The sequence below is a fragment of the Bombus pascuorum genome, chromosome 1 (genome assembly GCF_905332965.1).
Source record: "Bombus pascuorum chromosome 1, iyBomPasc1.1, whole genome shotgun sequence".
In the NCBI taxonomy this organism is placed as follows: Eukaryota; Metazoa; Arthropoda; class Insecta; order Hymenoptera; family Apidae; genus Bombus; species Bombus pascuorum.
In genome coordinates this window covers 32,571,991-32,590,102 of record NC_083488.1, presented here as the reverse complement: position 1 = coordinate 32,590,102, position 18,112 = coordinate 32,571,991, and the positions used below count along the sequence as shown (strand labels likewise).

Below are 18,112 nucleotides of genomic sequence, written 5' to 3'. Positions count from 1 at the left end.
TGAGATATAACACTTTACCAAATGTCCTTCAGGACAAATTGTAAAAACCAAAATAAAATAAAATAAAAAAAAAAAAAACTTATACTCAAATATATTGCTATTACACATTCATCCACGCGATCCTCTATCAGATAATCACAACACTTTTAAATATCTTTGTTAATTTGTCTACCTTAAAGGCGCTTCATATTTTTTCCAACGATAGCACTGACATCGATGCAACGAAAAATCGAGAAAGAGTAAATTCGAGTAATTGTAGGTACATACCTCAGAGGAGACAATATTTAGGGAGACTAATGATAATAAACGGAACTCAACGGAACTCAACGGAACTCGGGCTCACGACGACCTACTTGTCACGTCGATGACACTGATGACACCGAAACCGGGTTAACGCGTACGTGCTGGAGCATTGCACTTTGCTCTAATAGACTGACGGTGTACAGCGAACAAACTGAAACGCAAAGTGCATTTCATTCCAAATGTATATCGTGTATGACGTCGATGAGAATTGTAATGTGATGTAAATTGCTATATTAAAACCGAAGTAGGTTGCGGAAGAATATGAGAAAAATGTAGAAATTAATTCAGTACGCGCGTACAAATTATTTTACTCGAAAGATCTGTATCGAATAAAAAGTCCTCGTTTCCTTGATATTAAATCCAAACAGGAATAAGCGTATCAATGTTCAGAGATCGTTGTTTACTTTATTTCGCTTGTTTCAAATGGTATTATATATAGATAGTTTAAGGACATATATTAGCAGGAATTGTCGAATTATATCTATGACGTTACCTACGCTTAATCGATAAACGTTATGTTGCCAAGCTTATTAAAATATGTATACGTGTAAAAATACGGATGAAAAAGTTATTCCGTATATAATGGTATAATTATTAGGGATATTGAAAATAAACATATATTTAGCTTATTTTTAGTAGTTCAAGCGTTGCACAGCATAAAGTAAGATTTTTTAAGAAACGATATATTGCGTTGTTTGAATTCACATTCTCCCCGAACAGAATTAGTTAATTTCCGTCTTACCAGCAAACAACTATTACACGATGGCTCAAAAAGAAAGATAAAGCAAAGAAAAAACTTACTATAGTTTGGTAGGACGATATCCCATTACAATTCCGTTTTTCTCCTTGTCGCGACAGCCGCCGTGTATTTTAGCAGAGGAACAGGCCACCGTTACCACGGTTCGCTCAATTATTCGTAATGCGTGTAATGGGACACAGGTCAGAAGGAATCTTTAAAATTATGCAAGGTAGGGGCAAAGTTGCGACGACGAGAAAAAAGAACAGGAAGCCAAAAAGATTTCACGCTCGTTCGCAGGAAGGTCCGCACGTGTAACTGCCTCTATACGCGACTACTTCGACGGAAAACCCGTATACCCTCTAAATATTCAGAAGACGCCGCTTCTGGAATGTTGCTCTCGTTATCAGTGAAAGTTGCGCGACATAAATAAGTAGGTATGCGAACGGTGTACCGGTGCAACGCGTCAGCAAAGACGTTTGAAGAATATCAAGTGATAGAGATTCTTTCATAGACAAAACGCGTTTCGCAAAGCATTTTTGGCTATTTACATTCATGCAGGTTTTGTACGTATTACCACATTCACTGTCAGCGAAATACAATCAAGCAACTCTGGAGTTGTATTTGTTTTCATCAGAAATATCTTTATTTTTAGATTACGGATTTTTATACATTTATGGAAAATTTAAAAGAACATATGTAGTATACAAAAAATACACGTAGGTGGTATAATCATCGTTTTTAGTGGATGCAATAAATTTTAAACGAAGCATAAAAGAACAGAATCTGATAAAAAATATATATATTTTTAGATAATGTCAAATGTCATGCCCCGTGACGTAAACCATACTCCATCCTTCGATCATGATGAGCACCAAATTTTTATCATCCTTCTTGGGACCTGCAGGAACTCTAGGGACCGTCATAAATTTTAACATTTTTTACGATCAAGGCCCTTGGGTCCCTCGGATATCTTTCAAGTAGTAACGTTCCTTAGGGTTGTTCATTCCAGGAAAATAGGAGGAATAGGAAAACGACTTTTGGTCGGAAGCGGCTGACACGCATCTTTATCCACCAGTTTTTTCCTCATCTAATTGGCTGCGATGTCCGTTCCCCTCACTTTCTTAACGAAAATTCCCATCAACGAATCCGCTTGTCTTGTATTCCAGGCACACCCATCAATAATTTTCCTCCCCAACATCACCGTCACCGAACTTCTCTTGCTAACAACTCTTCGGTGAAAACACACTTTCTAGTATTCAAAAGTTGTTGGAAATGAAGAGTTATATTTAAATTGCTAACTGAATATTAATATCATTCGAACCACCCCTAGTATCTTAACCGAAATAAAGAATCAGCTGATTCGTGGCGTCGATTATCGTATCGTAACGAGAATTTACGACTTTCGTTGACGCGTTATACCGCGAAGTTTCTTAATTCGAAGATAATTGCACTTTTAAACACAATGTATGAAAACATTTGACGTTTACTTATGTTTGAAACCTTGTTCGTAATAGAAAATTGGAAGGAAAACACTGAAAACAGTCAGCAACAATTGTATTGAAATTACGAAAATATGTACTTAATTGATAATTCTATAAATACTATAATCATTCCTACAACTGCAAAGCTAATTATAATTAGACGTTCCTTTAATAGATATCTATATCAATGTGTATTTTCTAGAAATTCTAGAAATGTGTATTTTGTTATCTTATCAATATCTTGTCTCGCTTTCTGTCGTTTTTATTTAACGCATTTGTACGAATGAACAAGGAACGAGAAAGTCAATTTTTAATTTCATCAAATAGTCAGTAATAAGTGAAAATAAATATAAGAAACTTACTGCGGACTGAAATTTTTTATATCCTCTGAAAGGTGTTCCAAGCTATCATCCGACTCCACGAAAACATCATCTGATATTTCTTCAGAATTTTCGCTCCTTCTGAAAATGGAGAAGATAAAACGAATTGTAGTTAAATATACATTTTTTAGACGCGTTCAAACAAATAGTTTTTATATTCTTCTAACGCTTCAGACGCGTTGTATTCATTCGAGACAATGGCACGCGCTGTAAAAATGGCTCAGCGTTGTGGAAGACTATTCATGAAATACAATGACAGCAGCCACCCTCGGTCGCGTAGGCTCTTACATAATACACGTCTAAAGCTTAAACGAGTTTAATTGGCTCTCCCATTGTTTTTCAAACGGATGAACTAATGAAAGGGTTCACGCGAAAGTTGCACTCGTCGAGTAACAGAAACTAAAATAAAACATGGCTCAAACACTGTTACGTTACAATTTGTTCTATGAAAAATGTAAATGTTCTATAAAAAGAAAAACCTACATAGAAGAAATTGGATAGTAGAAAAGCCCAGCTACGCCTATAATTCCTAGATACATCTTTTACTAATTAAGACATTCGTATAATATTGACAGGAAGTTTCTAAAATTCATCTCCTGGAACTTTACAATCGACGATTCTTCATGGCACGCTATTATAACTCATCCGAATCGCCACTCCTATAAGATACTACGAAACACTATCAAACGTGTTTTATTAACCATATCACGAGACGAACAAGTTCCGTCATCGCTCTAGTATGAATACGTTACGTAGGTTCTACGAGCCATTCGGCGCGGGTCACACGGAGACGAGGTCAGTGTAGCATAATGTCCTTGTGCCATATCGCGGTTCACATTCTCATAGAATCGACTGAAACGAAAGCACCGGCGATCTAGAAACGAAACCAGGTTTCGCGCGCTCAGCGAGACTTCGCGCATTCGTCTCTTTCTTAGTCGTTCGTTGCTAGATACTGAAAGCGATAGAGCAGCGAAACGATTCGCGATTCCGCGTGAAAAAGGGGCCAGCAGCCACTACGAATGTACGGAGAGAGTGCATTCACGATTACGACAAAGGCCGTTGCACTCAAGTGCATCGAACCTGTCGTTATTCGCGGTTCGGCGATCCGGCATAAACGATTTTTCGACGAACGAGAATCAACGTCGCTGAAAAATTAGCGAACCATTAGCAATTCTGAGAAATGGAAATAAAAAGAAGAAGGAGGATTTGATTTGTAATAAGAACTAAGGAGGAAGTCGACTAAAGTTGAAATGAAAGTTGTAGAAATATCTAGGTATAGAAAATGGAAATTTAAAGAGATATTTTCAACAAAACAAGGATTTAGGTAGCATAAGATTTAGGTTTCAAGAAAGTAGGAATTCTAACTATTTTTTACAATCGTCAATGAACATCTCTTGGGCATTTATTCAAGGTGCAATTTGTATCCAACATTTGCTATTAATTACTCGATTAGCTGATTTGTAGCTACAGCTCTTTCCGTGTAATTTTATAAATGATCTCCTTCATTTCCAATATGATAGATGGTGAATTCAACCTTGTAATCATAGTTTACTTGCTGTCAGACATTAAGTTTCGAACGTTTAATCATATTCTATGTCGGCACTGCGACCAAATGTAGTATTTGCGTAACTGTACATGTCGACGATAGTGTAATTGTTAAACTCTTTGTTAATCTTTTTAGATGACCCAATCAGAGAGTGACGTTTTAATTAGAAGTCGTTACCGGTATCAATTTCAAGAATTTCCTGATGCAGCCAGGCGTGATGTTGATTTTGTTCTATTACTACCTGAAATATCCATCAATTTTTTTACACGCTCACTAATTTTTTGCTCGTTAAATTCCCTATCGTTTGCTGTTAAGTATAATCGACTGCGGATTTGGTTAGCTGTTATGTAACATTAAAATTTAATACAGATACTTAAACTTAAGTTATTGTATGAAACTTAAACAAGCTAAAAAATAATATTAAAAATGCTATATTTTGTTTTAGAAACTATTTTCATATAACAAGATAATATCAACGTAGATTTCACATAGAGAATTTTACATTTGACTAATAGCTGAATGTTTATTGAAAATGGTTTGTATCTTTCAACTGACATGTTTCAATCAGTAGGTAATAACTATATAGTGGAATATGCTAGTTACTTTGCAAAGAAGGGAGAGAAAGCTGTTTAAGACAATTTTCCAAAGGAAGACAAATGGAATGTCATTTATCATAGCTACGTTTCTTATCATACACGCCAAAACATAATTTACGACGTAATCAAGGTTTTTAACCGACCTACTGTGCCAAATCATAAACCAACCTAACGAGACCAATTTTCGTGAGCATCGCTATCGACAAACAGAACATCGCGAGGGAGAAGGATCAGATTGCCGTAGCTCGCAAAATCTCTGACAATTTGTAGCACGGAAGTCGTTCAGGGCAAACCGCTTAGAGAGATCGTAAGTATTACTTACTCCTCGTTAAAGCCTGAAGATGACATCGTCGACATCCGCCGTTAACAAACTACTTGCGCCAACAATGCGAAAAAACAGAGTGGTCTCTCTCGGCCCACGTACATACACCGGAGCACTCCAGTCTCGCTTTGGGCTATTACTACATTAACGAGTCACTTCGTGCCTTTATACAACACCGACATCACTCCCTGATAAAAGTTCTCTTGATGATAGTGGGTTTACATGTCTTGATTCCGTTTCTTGCACAGTGTAATTGCTTTTTATCTTCGTGTACTAGTTGATTCATATCTAACGACAAGCGCATATTACGAAAGTGAAAATTTTAATTGAATCGAATATGTTTTGAAATAAAATATTGATAATAGATTTACTTTAATTCTTCGTACCGTATTAATTTATGTGAAGAAATGAGAAATATATGTATTTATCTAAAGTATCTGTCATAATCCCGACATTTTCCAAGATAACCTCAACGTGACGAGACTCTGGGTAAAAGCAATTGTATCTTTTGCTTCAAATCACTGCCAACTGAAAAATAATAACCTGCGTCTAACGTCATACTCTACATGCACTTTACAGAAAAATTTCTCTATAGACAATTTTGTGACTTCGATATAGTAGGTTTACTACTAGATGTCGCAGCGGGCTATAAATTAAACTTCACTAGATGTAGATCGCGCATCTATACGAATGCACAAAATAATAATTGGGGTAGGAGATACGCGTTGTTCGAGGAGTCACCACGTGAAAACTGAACGCGTATAAATATGTTACAAGTGAGGTGAAAAGTAGATCAGAACGTCTAAATACCAACGGTGGACGTACGTCGTGACTTAGAAAGTGTTAATCGTGAAATTGACCGACGTTTCCGTTTACGCTGTACTCTCGGTAGAACTGGTTTGTCACTATGCTACGTGTACATTGATAAATAAATCTATCAGTGTGCATGCCTCTTGAAACTGTGTTTATCTAAATTAAATATCGTTTGCTACTGAGAACGTGATAAGGATAATGAAAATACGCCAACGCATTTTCGCGTTTGAGATCAAGTGAAACTGGAGCTTGACACAAATACTTCCAGTTACGCTTGTAATGCAGGGGAAAACACGAAGAATCGCAAACTTGCAAACTTTTCTTTCTATGATTTTGTGAATAGTTTAATTTTCTACGAGAAGTTTGACCAAAGGATAGAATAATTGCTTGAAAAGTTCTTGTTGTGGTTAGAAAGCTGGCCATGTGTGTATCATAAATAGTAATATTGTAAGAATATGTAAATTATTAGAAATTTATGTTAAATTATGTGTATATGATTGTAGAGTATGTATAAAGCAAACATATGCTAGTAACAAGCCAAGGTTACCATACTGTTTACCTTCCTGCTTATCTGTTTATCTTCCATGTATCTAAGTATAAATACACATACGTATATATAACTTGAAATATTTTATAAATGTAATATTCTATTACTCTAATATTTTTAATATTTATATATACTTATTATTCTATAAATAAATTTCATATTGTAGTTTGTAAATAGAACATTTTTAAAATTGCGTAAAAATATCATTACAGTGTTCAAAATTTATACTAGTACACATCAAATTTTTTATTCTCAATTTATTTGACAATTGATTTAAAACTATTATATTTATTTCCATGTTCGAATAGAAATTCGAAATTTGGTCAAGTAAACTTTACCAGTAATGTGATCGACTAGTCATGTCACTGTCAATTCAGTCTCTTTCGCGATATTCATTATTAAATACATATTTGATATTTAAATTAGAAAGAACTATTAAATTAGAAACTTCACGAAATATAATAATATTTTTTCCAATTTTTAAGCAGATATTTCATTTAAGAAACTACAAGATAAAAATATATACTTAAATTTCATAATTTCAGGAATTAAATATATGTATAATGATATACGAAATTTGAATTCCGTGCGCGGCGCTGATTGGAAGAGTAATTTTGTCGTATCAGCCAATCAGAAATTAACTAACACTGGGATTGTGGAAGTATATTCTTCCTTTTAGATCACCTGATGTAGCTAGAAAATAACTGCACAGATGTGGTCATATATCAGCAACCTCTAACATGGTTGTCTGGGTTTTCCGCTATTATTGTTGCGTATACTTAAATATGAGTATATTGATTAGTTTGTATTAGTATTTCGTAAATAATTAAAATACTCTATTGTCGTGTATGTTTTCGAGATATAAACAACATTTTTCTATTTTTTTTTTTTTTTCATCAATACATTGATATTGTACATATGATAAATCATTGCGGTTTATTTTGACAATTTTGTATGTTATATGTAAATCTACTGGTACATTAGTGTCACAAGATAGAAAAAATGTTCCACTCATAATTTCGAGTGGATGATCTGTTCTAAGTTGGTTTATTTTTCAACACTTTTTTAATAAGAGTATCTGTTACTGAAATTATATCTGTTTAGTATTTATGAATATTTTTAACTTGGCTTAAGGATGATTTATAAAAAGAAGACTAAGAAGAAAACATCCCACTGACCTCATTGAAGAAATAAAATAAACAAACTATTTAGTAATAAAATTAAAATAATTTATCAAATGTCCAGCTGGACAAATTGTAAAGCAGAAATTAAAAATAAGAACAAAAAAGAAATTTCAGTCGTCGATAGTTTTAATGTTAATCTCTAAAATATATTAGTAATTGAAAAAATGATTGATCGTTTTGTAAACACACGTATAAAGGATGCGGTTGAAAATAAAAGTATTTTTGGATAGAGGAGCTTCGTATTCACAGCAATTTCCACATGGCAAGAGATAGGTAATCGGTGTTAAATATTTGATAAATACATTGTACTGTATCATTATGAATAATGGCTATGATACAGTTATGAATTACATAACAAATATTATAAACTGATTAGCCGTGCTCTCAATTATTAATTGTACAGTCTAAAATTGTAAAGTATACATATGCAGAATTTTTGAGTAAGATATACATAAAAATCAGAAAGTATTATTCCTTGAAATTTGCATACTATAGCATACTAAATCATCTATATCTATAGCATAGTAAATTTTTTGGATAGATTTTCGACAATTATAAGATATTTTGTCCTTTATGTTATTTATTAACATTTCATGGTCAAATTTACTTCTAATTCCATCTATCGTTGCAGTCTTATTCTATACTGAATCGATAATAGTGGAAATGACACTAAAGTGGTAAAAACGGTTTCTAGTGCATTGAGTTCTAGTTCTATTTTTTACATTGTTCATGCTGTATAACTTTATTTTATAATATCGGCCTGTAGAGATCGCCACTTAGCAGTGAAATTGAAACACATTTGAGGTTAGAATTTCCATTGTCAGGATTGTTAGAAATCTGTCACATTATTCCACGTGTTCCGGATTTTTAATACGTGATATAGTAGTTTTTACGAAGATTTTTTGGGAGAATACAATTTCTTAAAGTAGGTATTATTCGTGCAATTAATTGTTTTTAATTTTCAAACAGTAAATTAATTCATGTGTATTATTAATTAATAAATGTTCAACATCAATCCAGTTGTTCATTTTTAATATTCTTATGTTCATTAAAAATAAATTTAATTTTATCTGTAATGATAAAGTTAGAATTCTATATTCGGTACTCGGATAATGTATCACTATTTAGATAAAAAATAATTTACCATTACGATTATGATTTAGATATATAAAAACAAAATGGGAAAATCATTGCGTAGTAAATGGAAGAGGAAGTGTAGAGCAATTAAAAGGGAACGTTATGCAGTAAAAGAATTAGAAAGATTAAAAAAGACATTAGGTATTGATGAGAATAAGGCACAAGATGTTGAAATGGCAGAAATATCAAAAATTGCTACAGGTAAGGCATAGTTCTGCATAATATGTTGCTATTTTTACATAATGATTTCAATTGATTTTAACATTTTTCTCAAGTTGTTGATGCCAAGACAATAAAGGAAAGTGGAAAAGCTAACAACAAAGCGAAAGCCGATGATGAAAAAATGGATATAGACACTAATAAAAGGACATATAATAAAAAGACAATGTTGGATCAGTATGGAAATTATCCTATATGGATGAACAAAAGAAATATTGTAAAGATCAAGAAGAGTAGAGCAAAAAATCAAAAGGGAAACTTAAAGCCACATAAGAGGTTAACAAGGAGACAGAGGATCGCAATGAAACAAAAGTAAATCTTCTATATAAAATTGGTAGCATTGATCAATACTGTTCTTTATTTTTGTATTAGTAAGTAACAAAAGTAAATTGTATTATTATAGTAAAATGTTATATTAATTATGTCATGTGAATCAACAAACATCATTCAAGTTTCTTTTCCATTTTATTATAAAGCTGAATACAAATAATCATAATGATTATTTAAGTTAGAATTCTACTATATTCTAAATTCTACTATACTAAATAAAGTATCATAAAAGCTAAAGAGATGGCAGTGATAGTATGCAATTTTTTCACATAAATATTACATCTATGGGCAATGTCCAATGTTTTTGACACTTTTCTTTCGCTATAGCGACGTTAAAACTTCATCGAGCCATTGTTCATTGGTATCGCTGATCTGCAACGTAATCTTAAACGATTTTCCAGTTCCACCACTCTACTTGTTAAATGTTGCATTTTTCTTCTCTCTAATTCGTATTCTCTCAATTTGCTCCTCATTTGATATATCTCCTGCTGCATGAGTTGCTATAAACAGAACTGCGTTTTTAAACAGAAGTATATATTTTATGAGACATTAATAAAGTGGTAACTAACCACATTTTCGATAGATCTCTTCATTTCGTTAATAGTTTCAACCACAGATGCAACTTTGACAGTCATGTCCGTCGTTTCTGTATCTCTCTTCTTCCCTTTTGCGAATTGCTAAGGATATAATAAGCAGTAAATATAATACATGACATCATTTCATTATGCAAACATTTCATGATCATGACTTTTACTTCTATCACGTAAATTTATAATTATTTTTATCTGAATTTTCTTTATTTTAGCGAATTATCTATTCTTGAATGTTGCTTCAAAAATTCTAATGTATTTAATGTATTTAACTTTAGACACTATTGAGCGTTACCTACTTGTACAAAATATTAATATTCATCTTTGCTGGTTGGTTTAATAGAGCCGCTTATAAATAAAATAAAAGTTTGAAAAGAACTATAACATACCAAATGCACTTATATCAAAGAATTCTTTAAATCTCCAAGATATTAGAAAATCAGCCCCAACTAGTTCCCTTTTCGTTAACACCAAAACTGGAATCAAACTGTTTTCCAAGTTTCTACATAATTGATACATGCCCATAACGATCGGAATAGACTTTACAATAAGAAGGAAATCCTTCAACCTGCTGCATCCGCGTTTCTATCGTCTCGCGAGGGTATCTCTCCCTTATAAGTTAAATAACACATGGCAAGCCATTGTCTGGCATACCTTTTCGAGCTTGGTAAGCCTTTTCAGTATAATCTCATAGTCCTGATCGAGGTCATCGTCAGTCACCTCGTTTTCCGTATCTGTAAATGGGAGTCTCTGATATTGTCATTTAACTACAGAATTCACAATATGCTTGCATTTAAGGAAATAATATTGGAGAAATGAGAGCAAGAAGAAAGAGAGGCAAAGAACAGAGGAATTTACAATTACAAACCATGCGACGAGATCGCTGGACGCTTCGTCGTTGTTGTTTCGTGGAAATCATTCTCCAAGTCTCGAGCCTCGAACGCCGTATCTTCGGTGACTGAAAAAGAAATGGAAGCATGATCAAAGTGGAAGTAATCTGATCCTCGAGCAGATCCTCAGGTTTAGCACGAGGATTGCTGTTTCCGGTTCTTGTAAGACTGCGAGATATTGATACTGAAGACGTAATGTACGTTTACGATGTGCAGCATTTCGCTTGACGCTATTGCATACTGTTGCGTACTGTTTGAAAAGAAATTTGATCTCGTAATAAATTTATTCAAAGGTCGCCTCTTTCTACCTTATAGAGCAAGTGGCAGTGCCTTTATTGCGATGCTTTAATTCTATTTGTAGTTTATGATTAAAGCTGATGGAAACAATATAATACTTTGATATCCCATTATAGTAAGAATGGATGTAGTAAATTAATAAAAATGGTTCAAAATTACTGACATTTGTATCAGGGAAAAGAATTATATTTATTGTCAGGGATATTAAAACAGCAGGAGGATTGTAGGAATACAATCTTTTTTTTAATCTTCTTTTGTAATATAATCTCTAGAGTTATTCCTAATAAAATTATGATTGAAACTTTCATTTAAATAGGTCACACTTTTACACTCTTCGTCTGTGTCCTGTATTACGCAATGGCTTTGTCACATTTTAAGCTGAAAATCACTCAAGCTTAAAATTTAGGTCAATCTACCACATGTCAGTCTGTTTTCTGAAGCTCAGCCAATTTCGAGCGATCTTGAACTTGACCATCGACAAACTTTTTCTTCTCACATAGTCAGACCTCGTGTAGATGACACTGAAGTTCAAGATCAATGGGAACGATGTGACAAAACGGTATCGTCCGTTCGATAAAAATAACATCGTAGTTGATTTATCTAAAATTCGAGAACCTACGATGGGACGAGAACAACGAGAAGCCATTCAAAAACTTGTTATTCGCTGGTGCTAGCAGCGTATGTGTAACGTTTCATAGACAGCTTGTAAATTGGTCGAAAAGTGCTAGTTCGTGTGTTTCTCAGTAGCATATTAGTCACTGTCGAGAAATCTCGAAAACAAATTCGTCTTTGACAGTCGAGTAGAATTTTTCCAACGATTACTCACTATTCTTTCGACAGGACTGGCCGTCTTTTTGTAGTTGGAAACCGGGTCTGCAGTGGCACTCGTAGGTTCCGGGTAGGTTTCTGCAAAGTTGATCGCAGGGCTTCTCTGTCACGCACTCGTCGATGTCTGTAACGTTGGTAGACAAGTTATGCTAATTCGTGCAAAAATTAATTGCATAAACGTGACAGCTGCACGCTACCGACTGATCCATCGCGAAGTCCTTCGATTTCCGGCCAGTAGTATTGCGCAAATTCTCCGCAATGAAACGCTGCCTTTCGTTGGACCGATGAATTTCTCGAAATGAGCTCGAGGATTTTACAGAATAAATTACTGGCAATGTAGATTGGTCGTTTAGTTGGTGAGTGATCGAGGATAAGTGGAGAAAGGTGGGGATCCGTGCCATTTAAAGTAACTTGCTCATTGATCGACTTAAAAAAATGAGGCGAGTATAAAGGAAATTGAGTGCTCTTTCAACGTCTAAGATTTGTATAAATCATTTCGGCTTAATTATACGAAGGACACATTTTATTCGCATATTCCATATAGCTTTGATAGCATATTATATCGTAGAAAGTGAAACGCGATCAAATTTTTCTATTTAACTTGTTTAATATTGAGTTATTGTTTGATCGATGATAGTATTAAAGTAATATTACAATGTCAAATAATTTTAATAATACACTATTAAATGCTATATACGCGTAGAATAGAAAAATGAATAGATCAGTTTGAATTTTAATCAAAATCAATATTTTTTAAACTTGCAAGGGACCTAACTATGATACGCCAAATTTTTGCCAAAGAAATAAGATATTCTTTCCTTAGCTCTATTATAATTCTTGGGTTTCTTCTCAACCTTACTTTCTCTTCTATTGGGTTGGCAACTAAGTGATTGCGGATTTTTTCATTGGGGGTAATGACAAAATTTGCAATCACTTAGTTGCCAACCCAATAGAAGAGAAATTAAGATTGAGAAGAAACCCAAGAATTTTTTCATTAGGGGTAATGACAAAATTTGCAATCACTTAGTTACCAACCCAATAGAAGAGAAAGTAAGATTGAGAAGAAACCCAAGAATTTTTTCATTGGGGGTAATGACAAAATTTGCAATCACTTAGTTACCAACCCAATAGAAGAGAAAGTAAGATTGAGAAGAAACCCAAGAATTTTTTCATTGGGGTTAATGACAAAATTCGCCATCACTTAGTTGCCAACCCAATAGAAGAGAAAGTAAGGTTGAGAAGAAACCCAAGAATTTTTTCATTGGGAGTAATGACAAAATTCGCAATCACTTAGTTACCAACCCAATAGAAGAGAAAGTAAGATTGAGAAGAAACCTAAGAATTTTTTCATTGAGGGTAATGACAAAATTCGCAATCACTTAGTTACCAACCCAATAGAAGAGAAAGTAAGGTTGAGAAGAAACCCAAGAATTTTTTCATTGGGGGTAATGACAAAATTCGCCATCACTTAGTTACCAACCCAATAGAAGAGAAAGTAAGGTTGAGAAGAAACCCAAGAATTTTTTCATTGGGGTTAATGACAAAATTCGCAATCACTTAGTTGCCAACCCAATAGAAGAGAAAGTAAGGTTGAGAAGAAACCCAAGAATTTTTTCATTAGGGTTAATGACAAAATTCGCAATCACTTAGTTGCCAACCCAATATATAATTTAATGCAAGTATAAGAAAATTATCGTTGATAAGAATAATATCGTATTTCAATTATTATTTCTCGAAGCTAGAAAACTATTTTAAAGAAACGAACGGATCCTGATTGGATCCTGAGATTTGTCCTCTCTTTGTTCCTCTATGGTAGGGCTGAACAATACGTTCTATCGTAAAATTATGAAAGCTTCAAGGATATTTCCTTAGAGAGTGTTGAAACTCCTTGTAAAGGATTTTTCTATCGAATTGAGAGCGGCACGTCGACACGACTCGCTTCGCCCTGGTAATTAGAATGACCGCATAGCTTAATGAAATCGCTCGTAAATCTATCGAAAGCAGCCTAGCTGCTGGACACTACAATACGTTTGGTTGGCATGGTATTCGCGCAATGCCATCGACCTGCGTATCGGCCTACGTCAATTTAATTACGCCTAACGATTCTGGTTACGAGGACGTGTTTCCGAGCCGCGAATATCGATTACGGATATTTTACGATTTAACGACGCTCGTTGTTTGCATCGTTAGCTTGACGGAGGTTCGTTTACTTCTACGGCACCCGGGGCCTCGCCTAAATAAGGAGCAAGGGACGTTGCTCGCAATTGTGCAGTTTAGATTTGAACGTGAGATTCGAAGCGTTTGAAAATGCTTCGTTCTAGTGACATTCGAATCAGAATATTTGGTTTTACGTTAATAATAAAGAATAAATTCAAATTTAGGTTAATTTTAGGGAAAAAAATTATAAGATTCTTATTTTTTAATATTCTCATTGTTTTTTTTTAAATATATTAATCTTTGCGATGAAAGTATAGTTGGTATTTATGGTATAATTGTAACAAGACATGCCTGCAAGAAAGTTAATAGAGCGAAGTTGGTAATTATTATTTTTTAATATTCTCACTGTTTTTTTTAATATATTAATCTTTGCGATGAAAGTATAGTTGGTATTTATGGTATAATTGTAACAAGACATGCCTGCAAGAAAGTTAATAGAGCGAAGTTGGTAATTATTATTTTTTAATATTCTCACTGTTTTTTTTAATATATTAATCTTTGCGATGAAAGTATAGTTGGTACTTATATAAGATATTTTAATTTAGATGTCGTTACGCGAAATTATAACAAGACATGCCTGCAAGGAAGTTAATAGAGCGAAGTTGGTAATTATTATTTTTTAATATTCTCACTGTTTTTTTTAATATATAAATCTTTGCTATGAAAGTATAGTTGGTATTTATAGAAGATATTTTAATTTAGACGTCGTTACGCGAAATTGTAACAAAACATGCTTACGAGAAAGTTAATAGAGCGAAGTTGGTAATTATTATTTTTTAATATTCTCATTGTTTTTTTTTTTAATATATTAATCTTTGCGATGAAAGTATAGTTGGTACTTATATAAGATATTTTAATTTAGACGTCGTTACGCGAAATTGTAATAAGACATGCCTGCAAGGAAGTTAATAGGGCGAAGTTGGTAATAAAATGTAAAGCAGAAAAGGTGTTAGACACGTAACGTTGATTAGCATTCGGAATGACAATTTAGAGTCGATTTGTATTCGTGTTAGACATTACCTGTCTGGCACTGGTTGCCGGTAAATCCTTTGGGACACGTGCACCTGCCAGGAGAGGTACACACACCTCCGTTTAAGCATGGGGAAGGGCAAGTAGCTGAAAAGCAATTAAATTCACGTACCGATAACCTGATACATAATTATTTGTTATCGACTAATAAATATCTTGCATGTCCATAAAAGATTTTTGTTCTACATTTCACATCTAGACAAATCAAGTCATCAAATTTTTCTTATTATTTTTCGCATTTTTAATAACAATTGAATGCGTTATTGCAATGAAGGATTCCATTTTTAGTAATTTAAATAATCCAACAAAAACCAACTGAAAATTTATCAAAATTAAATGACTTTTTTAAACGTACCATAAATTAATAGTCAACTAATATTCGTAGCGATAAACTTCAATTACAAGAATACAAATTTCGATTTATTAATTTGACAATTCTTTTATATCCGTATAAAGTTAACATTTTATGGAGATGTTTAGAATGCCTATGATCGTTTACTCACGTTTATTACATCCAAAACTCAAGCGAGTCGCCTGTGTCCATCCAGGACAGCACAAGAAAACGGAAGATGAATCGGTCTTAACATTAATAACATTAATATACCTAAAAATAATCGGACTTGATCGTGCGAAATAGTACTAATTCTCTTCGTAACAGTTATAATCTTAAATGTAAATATTTGAATCGCTTATGTCGATGTTTAGTAAATAAATACACATTTACGAGAATCTATAAAGAAACATCTCGTTTTACAGAAACGTTTTTAATTTACCTAATTTGTCCATTTCGATGATGATGATTGACAGAGTTGGGAACTGATCTGCTACAAACTCGTCTCCTAAAACATAAGGAAAATATCTCCATATAAGAAGAAATTCTTAAAGTATAAGAAGAATACCTTTATGCAACAAGAAAATAAAGAATGCATAATAATATTATTAGTACGAAGAGCTGCAGGAATTGAACGTACGAAAGAAAATGACACTTCATACAGCGTTTATTATTCGAGGACCAGCTCTCCCTTAACGTATTTCCAGCACGCAAATCCCTGTGGCTTTATATTTGTTATTGAGATTTATGCCATCTATACAAACACATTGTCAAGCGGTGACAAGACGAAATTAAATTAATCGATTGATTGTTTTGATAGCGATCGCAGCCGATACGACACGGTACGCGCCTTCATTTGCATCTCGTCGAGTCGATATGGAAATGAAAAACGTTAAATACAGTGAAGATAATTTCGACGAGTACGTTTAAGCTTCGATTCGATAAATGCGAGGGTAACAGGCTTCGAATGCGAGGCTACATTGTAAAAGGAACGTCGAATGATCGCTATCGTGTCCTAAGGGATTATTCGATAGCTTTCGTTGTAGCTAATCTTCTTTGACAGCTGTTATTACTTGCATCGTAATCGATTTTATTATAGTGGAATCAGTTAAACTGATCGACCGATACACACCCATGATTTCGTTTCAGATGATTTCGAACGAACTCAGCAGCGAATTATTTTCATCCTGTGCTGTAGCCACTGATTTTCGCGATTTCATTTAACCGTCTAAAGCTTTCTCATGTAAATCGCGTGCACTTTGTTATGATTTTGCATTTTTATTGATTTTTCTAATACATCGTATGCACACTTGATCATCGACATAATCGCGAATATTATTATTATATATATTCGCGAAGGTGACAGAAAGATTCTTCTGACAAGGACAAGATTTCTATTGGAAAATCGTAGTGTATATTTGTAATAAAAGCTTAAGTACGTGTAATGGAAATTACAAAAATTCCACATCGTCTTGCTCAAGAATATTAAGTGTCTGCTTGTTAAAATGCAAAAAATAATACGATGACAGCTATGATATTTAGTATCGAAGGCGCTCCTTTCTCTTTGTACTTGAGTATCTCGCGTAGAACTTACATAAAAGAGAGGATACACGACGCTTCGGTTTACATAAACGCGCGAGGTTCATCCGTAATTGAACATTGAGACTTTCCCAGAGTATCTTTTACACTCGAAAGCGTCGACCAGTTTTAACTACAATTACTTAGCTGACAGGATGTTCTCGGTTAACAAGCATTCGCCTCTATTACTTTCATTTTCACCGTCATCAATCACTCCGTCACATTTACATTTTGAACCAAAGGCAAATATTATTCTTGTTCTTTGATATATCCAATATATTCCACGGGAATTAATCTTTCTTAGAAAATTTTTTATTCTATAATTACATGTACAACCTTCCGGTTAAGAAACCATGCGGTTAACGGGTAAAACTGCTTCGCTATAGAAAAATGGAAAATATGACATATCGTGTTCTTTCTGTGTAATCCTCGAATGTAACATCGTTGAATCGCTATGAAAAGTGGAAGATCGGTCTGTTAAAATTTCGAACGCCGATATCTCGCTACTTGTTCTGTACGGTTCGATATGTCGACTAGAAATTACACGAATGCGAGAGGACGGGACGATTCAGTGCGCACGAACGCGCGCGAATCGCGCATGATTGGGCGACGAGATCCGATCCCGCACAGCGGAACCACTTCGTCATCGTCGACTCGCGAGAAAATTGCATTTTGCTGTGTCGCTGTCATGTTCGTTGAAACGCGACACGACATTTACTGTCGCAACACCAACCACGTGCTTCGCATCGCGAGAC

At 34.0% G+C, this 18,112-nt stretch overlaps 2 protein-coding genes and 2 long non-coding RNA genes across 5 annotated transcripts in view; 2 read left to right on the top strand and 2 right to left on the bottom strand.

Annotated features, from left to right (window-relative positions):
• Positions 1–464: 464 nt before the first annotated feature.
• Positions 465–6,383, bottom strand: LOC132910625 (uncharacterized). Of its 2 annotated transcripts, none has more exons than XR_009658804.1 (5): positions 6,193–6,383; positions 5,754–5,895; positions 5,368–5,655; positions 2,886–2,984; positions 465–2,291 (listed from the first exon to the last, which is right to left on the bottom strand). It is a non-coding gene; the product is annotated as an uncharacterized LOC132910625 (long non-coding RNA). The 2 variants fall into 2 exon arrangements; XR_009658813.1 differs by having other exon boundaries at positions 1,193–2,271.
• Positions 6,384–8,686: 2,303 nt separating this feature from the next.
• On the top strand, positions 8,687–9,689 carry LOC132911594 (protein LLP homolog). The gene is made up of 3 exons (XM_060968295.1): positions 8,687–8,836; positions 9,075–9,249; positions 9,324–9,689. Exons 2-3 carry the CDS (start codon positions 9,090–9,092, stop codon positions 9,581–9,583), a joined length of 420 nt encoding a protein of 139 aa, XP_060824278.1. The 5' UTR covers positions 8,687–8,836; positions 9,075–9,089; the 3' UTR covers positions 9,584–9,689.
• Positions 9,690–9,729: 40 nt separating this feature from the next.
• Positions 9,730–18,112, bottom strand: part of LOC132911477 (uncharacterized) — a 30,657-nt gene continuing 22,274 nt past the window's right edge. Inside the window, exons 2-9 of the mRNA XM_060968132.1 lie at positions 16,222–16,287; positions 15,952–16,052; positions 15,440–15,535; positions 12,201–12,326; positions 11,056–11,145; positions 10,842–10,921; positions 10,167–10,274; positions 9,730–10,097 (exon numbers count right to left, since the gene is read on the bottom strand). Of these exons, the coding sequence (XP_060824115.1) occupies positions 9,930–10,097; positions 10,167–10,274; positions 10,842–10,921; positions 11,056–11,145; positions 12,201–12,326; positions 15,440–15,535; positions 15,952–16,052; positions 16,222–16,287 (835 nt within the window). The 3' untranslated portion in view covers positions 9,730–9,929. The remainder of the gene's footprint in view (positions 10,098–10,166; positions 10,275–10,841; positions 10,922–11,055; positions 11,146–12,200; positions 12,327–15,439; positions 15,536–15,951; positions 16,053–16,221; positions 16,288–18,112) is intronic.
• LOC132911611 (uncharacterized) lies at positions 10,272–11,536 on the top strand. The gene is made up of 2 exons (XR_009659053.1): positions 10,272–10,854; positions 10,961–11,536. It is a non-coding gene; the product is annotated as an uncharacterized LOC132911611 (long non-coding RNA).

Bases quoted from the DNA above. Each gene is read 5' to 3' on its own strand.
- LOC132911594 (XM_060968295.1), top strand. From the start codon at position 9,090: ATGGGAAAATCATTGCGTAGTAAATGGAAGAGGAAGTGTAGAGCAATT. The intron at 9,250-9,323 runs GTAAGGCATAGT...ATTTTTCTCAAG, and splicing joins AATATCAAAAATTGCTACAG to TTGTTGATGCCAAGACAATA.